This window comes from Gossypium hirsutum, chromosome D13 (assembly GCF_007990345.1).
Source record: "Gossypium hirsutum isolate 1008001.06 chromosome D13, Gossypium_hirsutum_v2.1, whole genome shotgun sequence".
NCBI lineage: Eukaryota > Viridiplantae > Streptophyta > Magnoliopsida > Malvales > Malvaceae > Gossypium > Gossypium hirsutum.
Genome location: NC_053449.1, coordinates 34,349,689 through 34,365,151, shown reverse-complemented (window position 1 = coordinate 34,365,151; position 15,463 = coordinate 34,349,689). Strand labels below are relative to the sequence as shown.

General features: G+C 34.4%; 2 protein-coding genes across 3 annotated transcripts; one reads left to right on the top strand and one right to left on the bottom strand.

The window, feature by feature from the left end:
* The first annotated feature begins 9,726 nt into the window (after positions 1-9,726).
* On the top strand, positions 9,727-11,620 carry LOC107895033 (E3 ubiquitin-protein ligase SIRP1). Of its 2 annotated transcripts, XM_016820225.2 has the most exons (3): positions 9,728-10,108; positions 10,247-10,329; positions 10,492-11,620. In XM_016820225.2, exon 3 carries the CDS (start codon positions 10,498-10,500, stop codon positions 11,488-11,490), a length of 993 nt encoding a protein of 330 aa, XP_016675714.2. In that variant the 5' UTR covers positions 9,728-10,108; positions 10,247-10,329; positions 10,492-10,497; the 3' UTR covers positions 11,491-11,620. The 2 variants fall into 2 exon arrangements, with proteins under 2 accessions (XP_016675715.2, XP_016675714.2); XM_016820226.2 differs by lacking the exon at positions 10,247-10,329 and having other exon boundaries at positions 9,727-10,108.
* Positions 11,606-13,722, bottom strand: LOC107895032 (pyruvate kinase, cytosolic isozyme). The gene is made up of 3 exons (XM_016820224.2): positions 13,396-13,722; positions 12,589-13,050; positions 11,606-12,505 (listed from the first exon to the last, which is right to left on the bottom strand). Exons 1-3 carry the CDS (start codon positions 13,633-13,635, stop codon positions 11,705-11,707), a joined length of 1,503 nt encoding a protein of 500 aa, XP_016675713.1. The 5' UTR covers positions 13,636-13,722; the 3' UTR covers positions 11,606-11,704.
* Positions 13,723-15,463: the final 1,741 nt, after the last annotated feature.

Genomic DNA, 15,463 nt, shown 5'->3' with positions numbered 1-15,463 from the left:
TTTGTTAAAAACGCCAGGAGTTTGATTTAACTGATATCGAAACGACATCATTTGGCTATATATTTTGTGGCGCTTATGTATAAACGCCGCAACTGGGTTAAATAGGAAAAAAAATGGCGTCGTTTGTTTTCCATCCTTTTGATCGAAACAAAACCAAAAACCCCGATTCTTCCCCCCAAACTGTCATCTCCCCCAAATCCCTAAATTCCTCTAATCCCTAACAGTTCCCCAAACCCGACGTATCCCTGTAAGGCGCCGTCTGCTTTGCCGCATCATAGCCTCCGTGCGTCTCCGGTGCCGCAACCATCGGTAAGTTCGGCAACTTCCTTTTTCTTCTTCATGCATGGATGTTATCTGGAATACTGATTTTGAACAAAAAAATCCATTTCGGGTGTCTGGCTAATCTCGTGTATTTGGGGCTTCCGAGCATTTGTTTTTTTTTTCATTTTCAGAAAACGTTATAGGTTGATTTGTTCTCATTTTCAGAAATCAATGATTTGTTCTCATTTTGATTTTTGATATGCTTGAGCTTAGGTTGATTTATTTGTTAAGTTGTTAGTTCAGTGCAACTATTTACTCTCTCTTTTTTTGTTCAGTAACTATTTATTTATTCGTTATTACTTTTTCAATGTTTTAATATTTTCTAATTATTTGAATTTTTCAGTAACTATATATGCAGTAAAGGTTTAGTGTTTTAATATTTTTTAAGTATTTGAAATTTTTTAAAATCGTTTGTGCATAGATGGCATTCTTTATTTTAACATATTTGAGATTTTAAATTCCGTAACATGCAACTTGATTTTGTATTTACATAATTGTATTGTCTTCATTAATGGATGGTAAACACCTGACTGCTTTTAGTTGATCTTATGTTTACATGCAACTTGATCTTATGTTTCACTTGACTTTATCAATTGATACTTTGTTTAGTTACTTTTCTATAGTTTCGTAAACATCACCTGGATGCTTTTAGTTCTGTTTTCTTTATATTTGGTTTAGGGTCACTGGTATTCATTAAGTTTTTATATTTGGTTCTCATATTGGTAAAGTTTTAAGGTGCCATTTAATGTTTCCAAGTAATATTTGGTTGTGATATCGATAAAGTTTTACATATTTGATGGCTAAACTGAAAAAATATTTGGTGCTAGTCTGATCATGGTTCATCTATTGTAGGCAGAATTAATAGTTGGTGCAACTTAATACATATCTGACCATTGACATCTGGTTTGCTACGTGTGTTTTGCGAAACTATTGTTTGGGCAGGTACATGTTAAAATTTGAACGTTTTCCCCTTATTTATATTCATTTTCCCAAATTGCTTAACAAAATTCATATTTTTGACTGCAGTCTCTGTTTGCTAGCGAGAGTGAAGTAGACAAAGTTGAGTTAAATATTAAGGTATGTTTTAGTTCATAACTTAAATCAGTAATAGTTTTATCATGATGATTTTTGAAAAATGTTTATTTTGGAGCTCTGCTTTTGTATACATGTAATTGGTTTTGGTTGTTTCCCTTTACCTTATGTATACTGCTATTTAATTCGTTTTGTTTCCCTTTGGTTGTAATCACGGAAATTTAGTTTGTTTTGTTAATACTGCTATTTAATTAGAATAATGGAAAAAATTTCAAACTTTTAATTTATTTTTAAGCTTAATTTTTGATAACTTACCAATTTTTTTTAAAACTTACATAAATTTAAAATATTTTATTTAATTTGAACGACAGAATTCAAAGTTATTTAATTTACGTAATTAAATATTTTATTTAATTCAAAGTCATTTTTTATTTGTTTTAAAGTTAAAATTAACATAACATACATAAATTAAAGTTAAAATTTCTTAACTTTTTTAAATGGTATAACTTGCTTAATACAAAACTTATATAATACTAAGATCAAATTTCAAGACTTGCAAAATCTTTCGATCAGATTTCATAATTTATGTATTTTATGTAACTTACATAATATATAACTTACATATAGCTTAAGCAACAATAATTTCAGATCTACTTTCACAACTTACATAGCTTTTAGCAGGACACTTCATAACTTTTATAATATTAAGATAAAATTTCTAACCACACATCAATTTCTAATTACATAAAATTAAGATAACTTATATAATATTAAGATTACTTATATAGTATTATGAAAATTTCTAATTACATAACTTATATAATTATTAAGATAACTTATATAATATTAATATAAAATTTCTAACATAACTTACATAGCTTACATTCTACACAACTTACATAACATACATAATACATAACTGGCATAACTAACATAATACATAGCTTATATAATTATTAAGATAACTTATATATAACTCACATAACTTACATAGCTTACATTCTACACAACTTACATGACATACATAATACATAACAGACATAACTAACATAATACATAGCTTACATAATACACAACTTACATAATAAATAGCTAACATAAAATACAACTTACATAGCTTACATAATACGTAACTTACATAACTTATATAATACATAAATTTCCAGGCTTCAAGAATTAAGAAATGGACCGGTCTTGGATGAATTTGTCAAGGGTAAGCAACGGTTATCGAAATGGAGTACAGACATTTTTAAATTTTGCATTTCAACATGCAAGCCAAGAGAACATGATTCTTTGCCATGTAACAAGTGTGTCAACATAAACTGGCATTATCGTGAAGTTGTATACGAGCATCTAATTGTTGATGGGTTTGTTCGGGGTTATAAAAAATGATTTTTTCATGGAGAATGCCCGCCTAGTACTTCCTCCTCAATGATGGATGTTTCTTATCCTGGTACTGCTTACCATCAGTCTGATAGAGTGGATGACATGGAAGGTATGTTGCGGGATGCATTTAATATGCACAATCATGGTGTCCAGTCGTTCCCAGCGGACTTTGTGGCTTCTGATGATTGTAATATTGGGAGAAATGCTTTTACTGGACTGGGAAGTAGTGTACCTCATGAAGAGCCAAATGGAAAAGCGGCGAAGTTCTATGCGCTACTTAATGACATGAACGAATCACTGTATTAGGGATCAAAATTTTCAAAAATGTCCTTCTGTGTTCGTCTTTTTCAATTAAAATGGTTGGGAGGGTGGATTAGAAACTCGTTGACAATGCTGTTAAAGTTTTTGAGAGAAATGTTTCCGTTTGCAAAAATCCCTCAGTCATGCAAAGATATGAAGAAAATGATAAAAGATTTAGGCCTTAGGTACAACAAAGTCCATAGTTGCTCGAATGACTGCATGTTGTATTGGGGCGATCGGATAAACCAACAGTGCTATCATGTATGCGGCGAATCCCGTTGGATAAATAGAAACACAGGAGATGGGAACGATGATCAAAATGATGCATAGCCAAGAAAGAAGCCGGTCAAGATTTTACGGTATTTTCTACTGATACCAAGGCTTCAAAGGCTTTTCATGTCAGCAAAGACAGCGGATTCAATGATGTGGCACCATAATGGACGAACCGATGATGGAGTATTAAGGCATCCGGTAGATTCTTTAGCTTGGAAATCATTTGACAATAAATTTCCAAGCTTTGCAAGCGATCCTAGGAGTGTGAGGCTTGGCCTAGCATCTGATGGATTTAATCCTTACAAGATCATGAGTACTGCGTACAGTACTTGGCCAGTAGTGCTTGTTTCTTACAATCTACCTCAATGGATTTGCATGAAGCAATCTTCCCTTATCTTATTTATGATTATTCCTGGAGAGAAAGGGTCCAGAAATGATATCGACATTTATTTACAGCCACTTATTGAAGAGTTAAAACAATTATGGGATGGTGTCGAGACATACGATGTGCTGAGAAATGAGAACTTTAATTTACGTACAGCTTTGATGTGGACCATTAATGACTTCATTGCTTATATCAATTTATCCGGTTGGAGTACCAAGGGTCGTTATGCGTGTCCTTGTTGTGCTGCACAAACATGTTCGCAATGGTTATACAATAGAAAGAAGTTCTCTTACATGGGGCATCGTCAGTGGTTATCAGAAAATCATAGATTTAGATTTTAGAGTTCGGCATTTGACGGTACTGAAGAGTTCAGAGAAGCTCCTTCGCAGACAAGTGAATCTGAAATCTTGCTAATGTTGGAAGATATAAATTTCAGTTATGGGAAGATGAATCAACCGACAAACACGCAAAGAAATAGAAGATCAAATGATGAAGCTGATGATGACTCCGATGAAGAGGATGATCCTAATGAGGCGGATTTGTGGAAAAAAGAAGTATTTTTTTGAGTTGCCTTATTGGGAGCATCATCTTTTACGACACAATCTTGATATTATGCATATTAAGAAAAATGTCTGCGAGAACATTGTCGGTACAATTTTGAATGTAGACGGAAAATTAAAAGACAATCTTCAGAGTCGACTTGATTTAGTCAACATGGGAATTTGACCTGATCTTCATCCGAATCCACTTCCGAATGGGAAATATTGGTTGCTGCCTTCTATTTTCTCAATGTCGAAGACAGAGAAAGAAGTGTTCTGCATGGTGTTGAAGGATATAAAGGTTCCAGATACGTGTGCATCAAATATATCTCGATGTGTTAGTGTTAAAGATCGAAGACTATATTCGCTAAAATCACATGACTATCACATCTGGATACAAGATTTACTGCCAGTTGCTCTACGATGTTATAGTTCGAAGAAGGTACAAGATCGAGCCGCTTTAACTTTATGCAACATGGAGAAAATCTTCCCACATTCCTTCTTCACTATTATGGTTCACTTGATAATCCATCTCTCGCATGAAGCAATTCTTGGCGGACCCGTTTTCTATTGATGGATATATCCCATAGAAAGGTGTTAATTACAAATTTTAAAATTTTCCTTCATTCACCTATATGCCTTTAGTTACAACTTTTGATAATGTTGTATATCGTGTTTAGGTTCCTATCCAAATTAAAAGTCTTACTGTCGCAACAAGCGTTATCCAGAAGGATCGATTGCTGAGGGCTATTTGGCAGAGGAATGTATGACCTTCTGTTCAAGATATTTGGAAGATGTTGAAACAAGGTTGAACAGACCAAATAGAAATGTTGGACTCACGGATCATAACTTTGCCGATAATTATTTGTTCCAAAGTTTTGGAGAACCAATCGGCAAAGTTAAAATTGCAGAATTAGATGATTTATCGTGGGTACAAGCACATCGATATGTTTTGTTTCACCACGAATCAATGGAACCTTTACGCAAGTAAGTTCTAGAAATTTGATAAATATTCATCAATTAAAAATTGTTTATATTCTAACAAACTGAACATTTTTTTAACATAGTGAGTACAAACAAATATTGAGATCTCGTTCGCGCTCCCGAAGAACACAACATCAAGATATCAATAAGTTGTTCATAGAATCTTTTCATAAATGGTTAAGCCAAATAATATGCAACTGGAGCTTTCATTAATAAATAATAATATTTACTCAAAGCATTTTTAATTACTCAGTTTACTTTCCGTTCAATAGGTTTGGAGTGGGAAGAACGTCACCGACGAAGTTAAATGGCTTTCCCACGGTCCAAATCGGGTGGTTAAAAGATATAGTGCGTTTCTCATCAACGGATTCAGATTTCATTCAAAATATCGCAAGAGGTTGAGGAGAACGCAAAATTGTAGTTGTTAATTCCTCAATTACAAGTTATGCTAGTGCTAGGGACAATAATCCTGTCGAGGGAAATGTGGAATATTTCGGACTTCTTACTGACATAATTGAATTGGATTACTACGGCAAATGGAAAGTTGTCTTATTTCGAGGTGATTGGGCCGATGTTAATACTGCTCGTGGAATTAAGAAAGATCAATTTGGTTTCACAATGGTAAACTTCACTCGATTGATTCACATAGGGCAACAATTGATTGATCAGCCGTATGTATTTTCTTCTCAAGTCAAACAAGTGTTTTACTCAAAAGATCCAACTGATGAGGGTTGGTACATTGTACTCCGTAAAATCCCTAGAGACTGTTTGACATGGGCAGTGGAAGTAGAGATGGCATTGACGACAGAACACAAACTTTGCCCTTTCCAGAACAAAACTTAAACGAAAACATCCCTAGTACTAGTACACAATTTTAATGGGTCCGCCAGGAAACGGATGAAGATATTTACGAATTATAATGTAGTAAGCTTTTACGATTATTTAATTATATGTAATATCATAATATAAATATTGGTCTTATTATATATTTCAACTATTTTATATGTGCTATTAGCATAATAATTGTATACTAAGCTTTCAACTATTTTATTTGTTTTGCAGATAAAATGCCTAGAAGAAAAATGTGAGGGCTAAGCATTCTTCAAGGGACTCCAAACTCGGCGAGAACAAACAGCATTGAACAACAGACTGCTATTGGATCTTCGAATGTTTCGATTACACCTGAGGAACCTACAGAAGTTGAAAGTAATTTAACATTTAATTTACATGCGTGTTGACTTATTGCTTATTTATTTTTAAAATTCTTATATTACAATATAACATTTTCCAGCTGAAAATGGTGAGACGCGGAGAGTTCGAGGACGTACGTTACTTAGGGATTTATACGAGCTAGATCCAATCGAGCGTGTCAAAGTATCCAGTAATAGCTTTGGTCATCCCGTTGGATCAAAAGCTCGCCTTTTAGCAGGATACATGGGCATTCTAGCACGTAATGCAAATATGCTGCCAATTAACTTCGAGTCATGGCATAAAATGTCTGAGAGTAACAAGAACCAATCTCTCGATAACATTAAGGTAACAAAACATTAATGTCATTTATAATACTTGAGTTTAAGTTTCATTTATATTTACTTTCTTAACTTGTGTTTTTTGTAGGCGAGATTTGCTCTAGAGGTCTCTGATGCTTATGTAAATAAGGTATTGGGAAAAAGATGGAGAGACCATAAGAGCACTTTAAAGAAAGACTATTTTAAGACAAAAACAACACTCGACGAGAAATTACAAAATGTCCCGCCGGGAATGCTGAGGTACTACTGGGAAGAGGTCGTTAGATTTTGGACTTCGAAGAAATGAGAGGTATGTGTTACTACAAAAATCTTGTAATTATTTTGGTGTATAGTATTTACTAATTAACGTACTAATAATTTCATAACGTAGGATCGTGAACGAGTTGGAAAAAGTAGTAGGCAGAAACAAAAATTCACTCACACAACTGGGTCGAAAAGTTTTGCGTGTGTAGCCCAGGCCGAGGTATTTTGAATTTTTTAATACTGGCAGATATTTATTACTTTCTATCAAATAATATTTTTACTATTGTATTGTAGGAACTGTCGTCCGGTCAAAAAGTTGGACGTCTTCAACTTTTTGACATTACACATAGGAAGAAAGATGGAAACCCTATGACTCCTGAAGCTGCAGAAATTATGGTACGTTTGCTTAATACAATTTGACTTGTTTTAATTATTTATAATGTTTATTTTCTAATGGTTTATTCCATTTCTTGTAATGCAAATATTGTAAAGTTATGTTGCATTTTTTTAATATATATTGCGTTCCTAACTATGTGATTTATTTTTTAGGAAAAACTAAAGGATAAAAAGGCGGAGTATGAAGCGATTGCTTCCAGTGATAGTTCTGTTCATATTGACGACATTGATAACCGACTTATCACTGAAGTTTTGGGTCCTGAAAGGTATGGTCGGGTTCGATTTCAAGGATCTTTTGTTAACCTATTCCAATATTTTGGATCCAGCTCTCGCAACAATACATGCCTTCGAGGAGTCAGGCTCAAGCTGAAGTTCAGATGTTAAGAGACCAGATGGATTAGGTGCAAGCAACAACAGTTGAGCAAATTACACAACTTAAAGCGGAGGCAGCATCGAGAGAAGCTGATGTTCAAAAAAGATATGAAGAACTCTAGCTAAAACTTAAAGCATATGCAGCAGCGAGAGAAGCTGAGGTTCAATGAAAGTATGAAGAACTCCAGCTGCAGCTTAAAGCAGAGGCTGCAGCAAGGGAAGCAGAGGCTGCAGCAAGTACGATGAACTCCAGCGGCAGCTTCAAAATATGATGACGATGTTTCGGCAGTTGCAACAGCCGCCGTCTTAGACTATCGTGTAAATATACTTCAATTTTGACTTTTAATTATCATTTTAACTTTTAACATTTTTGTAAGAATAATACGAAATTTATTTTATTTATTGATATTTATTATATATTATTCGTTTAATTTTAAATATTATATAGATTTATTACTTTCGGTTGGTTTAGATTTGGTTTCTTCTGATTTGTTTTTACAGGAGGGCTGAAAATATAAAAAAATATTTTTTACAAATCTGCCAAAATTAGTGGCGTTTTTAAAAAAACGCCACTAAAGGTCATGGTCTGTTGCGGCGTTTGTGGGAAAGGTGCCGCTACAAACGCCGTTAAAGGTCATGGTCTTTAGCGGCGTTTGTCGGATAAGCGCCGCTAAAGGTCATGGTCTTTAGCGGCGTTTGTCGGAAAAGCGCCGCTAAGGTAATGGTCTTTAGTGACGTTTGTGGGAAAAGCGTCGCTAAAGACCATGACCTTTAGCGGCGTTTTTTGCGGCGCTGCGGCGCTTTTTCCTGTTTTGGTGTAGTGGTTATGTAAAAGTTCAAGCGACTATCTATGTTTGTCATAATTTCTCTGTGTTTCGGATTTGGTATTATAAATTGTTCTCATAATGTACATTACATAAGATATCTATCTCATGTTAATGAAAATTATTGTTATTATTAATAATTTAATGGTTGAATTTTTAATTTACTTCACATTTAAAATGTATGCTGATATGTATGAATAAAGCAGGCAATAATTAATGGAATGAAATTGTAAAATTAAATTAATTTTATACTACAGAGTAACCCCACGTGTATGTATTGAAATTTGAATGAGCTAATTACCAAGGTAACTGGAAAAATTGAAATAGAAGATATTGGCTACTGATGCAGGCCTAAATAAAGATGATCTGAATGAGAACCGATCTCCATAATGCATGGCACCTTTGATTCAAAGGGAAATCTTTTGGGAGATATAAAAAAGTGGGTTGTTTTATATGGGCAGGTAATATAGGCTTGGAGTGTGCTACGGTTATGGATGTCAAATTGTGAACCCAAAAATGGGCTTTGGGTGATGGATTTCCGTCATTTTCTTCCACTCACAACGCACTTTGATTTCATCGAATAGTGCTTGGCAGAGTGTGTGTCATATGTGAACTGAAGCAGCATGTCCATGTAAGTTTTCAACTTACAACAACATTATTCCCAACTTTGATTGCCATTCAACCTAAACTTGCAAAGCTGCATGTCCATGTATTTCATTGCCTTTTAAACTAAAATTAAACTACTGTTGCTTCTTTGAGCCATTGCAAATGCAGTATTTGGATCCAATCCAGTGGAACCAAAAATGTGGCGAAGCATGCATCTCCCCCACCCTCCATCAAATTGCACCTTATTTCATATCATTCTTTTCAAACTTTTGCTCCTTAACACTCTGGTTTTCTCGTTTAATTAATTTGCTTCTTGGATGTTGCTTTTGTTTTGTTTTTTGTTTTTTGTTTTTTGTAGTCCCAAATGCAACTATCAACTTTTACATATATTTTATGGTGCCCTGGTTTCTGAATCAAGTGTGGCCCCAGTAGTCAGCTCCTTTGTAATTGGTTCACTTAAAATCCCACATCAGGAAGCGATCCTCAGAATAGCCGACAAGCTGACTTTAAATAGAGCGAACCCTGAGCTTAAAAAGTGTATATTCTACCAACTACTTGATCTTATCTGAGCAGAAAGCTGGGGGCAGCTGTCCCTCTTAGCTGCCCGGCGCTACCTTATGGCGCTGCCGGTGGCTCCGCCTTAGGGTGGAAATAGAGCGGGTTATAACCCTTCAGTTATTTTCTGCAGTGAAGACTGCCTGCAATCAAGAGCCTTTAGTGTCAGAAGCTGAACGTTGTGGGCTGTGATGGTCTCGCGGGCTGAATCCTCAGTTGGAACATTTTTGGTGTCAGGAATTGAGTTTTCCCGTTTTAAAACGGTGAAAACCCTAGATTTGGCAAACTTTATTATCTAAGCCCAAGCGTTAAAGGAACTCAAAAGCCCAATCTAAAGGTCGACAGATTCGAGGTTAATTAGAGGTGCTAAAATCTACCAACTAACTAATTGCAATTAAAAGAAAAAACAAACAAAAACCCTATCTTTAAATAACAAATTAACTATAGTACAAAAATGATTGGTAAAACAAATATTGAACTAAAAATGTCTTTCCATGACAGAGAAGCAAATCAAAAAGGGTTATTACCTCTAAAACCACAATCATAGTTCATATCAATTATTCCCCTCATCCTCTATTTGAAAGGTATCATAGAAAACATCTATCTTTTTACATCTCTTGTTTCTTTTCTTTACAATTTATAAGTTGGATTGTTTATGGACCGCAATACTTCATGTTTATTGTATGTTAATTTTGGTCTATTTTTCTTGATTTGTATTCTGACGTGATTGTTTGTAAATTTTGAAGAGAGAGATGGGGGATAGGCAAGCAGGTAGGTATTGGTGTTACATGTGTTCCCGAGTGGTGAATCCAACGACAGAGCCTGAAATCCAATGCCCTCTCTGTGATTCTGGGTTTCTGGAAGAAGTTGGCAGCATAAGATCCCATTCCAACATCAATCACGCCGCCATCGATACAGAATCTCCCAACAGTCTTTCACTTTGGGCTCCAATCGTGCTTGGTTTGATGGGTTCATCATCACAGCTGCGTATTGCAAGCAGGGACCAAGTAACACAGGATGATGAACTGGGGAGAGAAGTGGAGTCCTTGATAAGAAGGAGAACCTCATCTTCAGCCCTGCCCCTTAGGATGCTTCAAGGTATGCGTACAGTAGCAGCAGCTTCTGAATCAGAAAATGGTGGAAATGGAAGTGGTAGAATGATCTTGTTTGATCCAATCAATGATGAAGCCTTGGTTGTCCAAGGTTCATTTGATGTTACTAACCGTGTTCAAACTCATAACCCGAGTCATAGGTCTGCCGGAACCTTTGGTGATTACATCATGGGACCTGGTTGGGATCTTTTGTTGCAGTATTTGTCTGAGAATGATCCAAACCGACATGGAACCCTACCAGCTTGGAAAGAAGCAGTTGAAGCAATGCCAACTGTTACTGTAAATGGCAATGTGCAGTGTGCAATATGTTTGGAGGATATTGAGATTGGAAATGAAGCAAAAGAGATGCCGTGTGAGCATAAATTCCATGATGGGTGTATTATTCCATGGCTTGAACTTCATAACTCTTGTCCTGTCTGCCGGTTTCAGTTGCCGTTGGATGATTCCAAGACCGAGCCAAATGGCAACAGGAATAGTGGCAGGATAGGAACTGGAAGAAGGCATTGGATCCCTATTCCATGGCCTTATGATGGTTTAGTCACCTTACCCGGTTCTCAAAGTGAATCCACTTCACCTCCCTCATTAGAGGCTATTCCAGGAAGTGAAAATGCAGCTCAGGGAGATGATAACTGAACATTTTTATGCATATATTTGTCTGCAATGAGCTTGTCTTTTTTGCTGCTGTTGGAAAACAAAGAATTTATATGTATTTTGTATCAATAAGCTCTTGAAAAAAGGACAAATCAAATTAAATATTTCCTCATTCATGTGAAAATTGTTCTCCGACATTCAATCAAACATGTTGATTAAAGAAGCTACCAAAACTAAGCTAAAATCAAATCATAAGCTAACTAACTGTCAAGATCTTAATCACTGAAGGGTACAAAGACACAACTGAATCTCCAGGTTTGATTAGCCCCTTTTCCTTACCATATTGAAGGGCAAACTTGGTTGTTTCCTCAGTAGACTCGGCGTAAGAAGCTTTTGCCAAACCGGAGCTCAAAACCGGGATCAGACCCCTGAAGATAAGGCAATGCCTTGATGGAGCTTCATCATTGCATGACCACTCAAGGGAATCTGTTGTTATCTCTGGGATGATCATAGACAAAATAGGCACACTTGGCCTATACTTAGCCACCAGCTTTGCCGTGGTTCCACCTCTGGTTAGGACCAAAATTAAAGAGGCTTTAATTGACTCGGCTGTCCTCACAACTGAGGAAGCCAAACTCTCTAATGGGCTCATAGGCATTGGTGCACTCTCCATTATTCTCTTGAAAAGATCCCCATAGTTTATAAAGTTTTCAGCTTCCGTGCAAATTCTGGCCATGGTTTGAACAGCAAGGTCAGGGTATGCTCCAGCAGCAGTTTCTCCACTTAGCATGACACAGTCGGTACCATCGAGAACAGCATTGGCAACATCAGTGGCTTCGGCTCGAGTCGGCCTTGGAGATTTGATCATAGACTCTAGCATCTGAGTTGCAGTCACCACAGGCTTTCCTTGTATATTGGCCTTAAGAATCATCAGTTTTTGAGCCAGGAATATCTTCTCAATTGGGATCTCCATCCCAAGATCACCTCTTGCAACCATAAATGCATCTGAATTTGCTAGAATATCATCAAAATTAGTAACCCCTTCTTGATTTTCAACCTGCCAATCCACAAGCAAATGTTAAACATGAAATCAAAACACATATTCTACAGATCTCATTGTCTATTAAACAAACTGCAAACCTTTGACATTAGAAGAGTGTTCTTTCCATGCTTTCCCAACAGCTTTCGGACCTCCACAAGATCCGAACCTTTACGAACAAAAGACAAGGCAATCATGTTAACCTTATTTGGAACACCCCATTGCAAGATATCCTCTTTGTCCTTGTCTGTTAATGTTGGAAGATCAACCACAACACCTGGAAGATTGACATTCTTCCTTTCACCAAGAACAGCAGAGTTGTCACAACGACAGCGGACCAATCCCAATTCCTTGTCACAATCCAAGACAGTGAATGTGATTGTCCCATCAGAACACAAAATAACACTCCCAGGCTTCAAATCTTGAGCCAACTTTTTGTAACTCATACAGATTGTATTCTCATCACCCTTTATGCTATAGTCAGTGCTGATAGTAATCTCTTTACCCTGAATGAGTTGTATGGGCTTCCCATGCTTCAAAAACCCGGTTCGGATCTCCGGTCCCTACATATTCATAGAAATTGGTAAAAACAATCATTGTCGGAAAATTAAAATTCCCCAGTTTATGCTCTGCAACTTTTAAAATCCTAAAGGCAAACTAACTACAGGGTACATTATCCTTGAAAAAAACAAAGTTACTTTTAAATAAAAAAGATTAGCTTTGAAACATGATAGAAAGTTTCAATCTAAGAAACTCCATTAAATTGAAACTTGAAAGAGAAGTAAACAAGAATAACACCCTTTTTTTTTTCAATGAAGCACTACTGCAATAATCATAGTAACAATCCATAAATCAAACATGAGATCTTCATGAAAAGAAAAGTTGACAAAAAAGAAAGAAAAGGGTACCTTAGTATCCAACATGACAGCACAAAGGATGCCGGTGTTAAGCATAGCGGTCCTTAGATTATCCAAGGTTTGCTGGTGGTATGCATGGGAGCCATGGGAGAAGTTGAAACGAGCAACGTTCATACCAGCTTTCAAAAGCCTCTCGATCATCTCCACAGACCTGGAAGCTGGTCCTAAGGTGCAAACTATCTTTGTCTTCGGCCTCACAATGCCCTTTCCGCCTGTTAGCACCCTTTCCATAGCTAAGAAAAAGAAGACACAACACAAGGTTTAGGGTTTTGTGAGGGTCTTTAGGTTTTTCTTTCTTTGTTGTGAATGGCTTTCACATAAAGTTTAGTTTTTATATAGAGGTTTTACGTGCAAATAATAATAATAATAATAATAATAATAATAGAGCTTGAATTCCATAGGGGTCAAGGATGTTTAGGCTTTTATTTTTATTTTTGATAATTGATTTCTTTCTTTTAATGTCATGATTTTTTATTAAGAAAAAAAATATTAATTGTATGGGTTCAAAGTTAAATAAAAATTTGCTCAAAAAAAAAAAATTCAATTTCGAATTCACTCACCTTCTAGAGTTAATGGATGTGTTTTCTTCATCACCAAGCAAAAATAATGAAATTTTAAATTTGTCATTATATTTATTGATATTTACCTTTTTTTTAATTATTTATTTTTACCATTGTAAGAGTATTATAGTAAATTTATTACTATGCTTTAACTTAATATTAAATATATCATTTTTTTTTGTTTTTTAACCTCGCCACCAAATTTTGTTATTTTCAATTTTAAATTTGAATAACTTTGAAGACAAAATTTAATCAAATTAATATTTTAATATTCTGTTTTAATAGTTAATAATAAATAAGTTATTATAATATAAAAAAGTAAATAACTTTATATTTAATAAAAAACTTAATTCTTTCTTTATTATTTGTTTTTCTAAAATTTTATCATCTTTATTTCATTGAGTAAAACCTTTTATATTAATTTATTGTTATAATTAAAAAAAATATTTGGAAGATTTTTTTATTTAAATTTTGTCTTCAAGTCATCTGAAATCAATATTCAACGGTAAAATATAAGTAAAATCATTAAAGTTGATGCTAAAATTCTTAAAATTAAAAGCAGTTACAAAATTCAATAGTAAAGTAGTCAAATTGTCTATGATTTTAAAGTAGAAAGACAAATATAATACGATGTGAATTATGTATAAATATTTAAACTAATAATTGGAATATATCTAAATTTTAAATTAGAATAAATTTAAATAGGGTGGTAGGATTTAAACTAAACTAAAATTTAAATTGAGAATTGACATACATAATTACGTATAATAAGACTATTATACTTAAATATGAACACTCAAAATTCCAAAACCTTAAAACTTCATTAATAAAATATTTTTTATATTAATCTTTAATATGGCAATAAATTTAAATTGACTAGATTAGTTGTCTATACATTGATGATTGTTCAATTATTTTAGATTTTTTATATTATTTTGGGAAAATATTTGTTACATTGTTAGTGAAATTTTTAAATTTTACAAATAAGGTGAGGGGATAAGTGTATAATAAAATATTTTAAAAATAAATGTTTCTTAAAAAAGAGACGTGATAACTTTTTAAGCCTAATTGTGTAATAATAAAAAATACATTACATGTACCGAATACTTTTTCTTGTTAAAGTTTGGCATGGTCCATAGAACATATCCATTAGAATACTAAGATATGCTTATGGGAAGTGGTTTTCATTTTTAAAATCTTTTTGCAATTGCCCCAAAGGCATCAAAATCTTGTTTGGTCTTTCTCATCAAAAGGAAACCAACTTTATTCTAAATAATAATAATAATAATAATAATAATAATAATAATAATAATAATTGTTTATGAAATTTATTGCATACTTGTATATTTTGATATATTCAAGTAATATTATGGTGTGTCTTGTTATTAACCTGGAGTGCTGAAAAACTGGTGAAATGATGCAGATGAAGGTACCAAAGGTTCGTTGTTCTGCAAATCTCAAATCTGGCAGGCGTGCAATTGAAGCATAATCATAAATAA

Coding starts and splice junctions, on each gene's coding strand:
- LOC107895032 (XM_016820224.2), bottom strand. CDS start 13,635: ATGGAAAGGGTGCTAACAGGCGGAAAGGGCATTGTGAGGCCGAAGACA. Junction 13,051..13,395: donor CTGTCATGTTGGATACTAAG/GTACCCTTTTCT, acceptor ATGAATATGTAG/GGACCGGAGATCCGAACCGG. Junction 12,506..12,588: donor ACACTCTTCTAATGTCAAAG/GTTTGCAGTTTG, acceptor GTGGATTGGCAG/GTTGAAAATCAAGAAGGGGT.
- LOC107895033 (XM_016820226.2), top strand. CDS start 10,498: ATGGGGGATAGGCAAGCAGGTAGGTATTGGTGTTACATGTGTTCCCGA.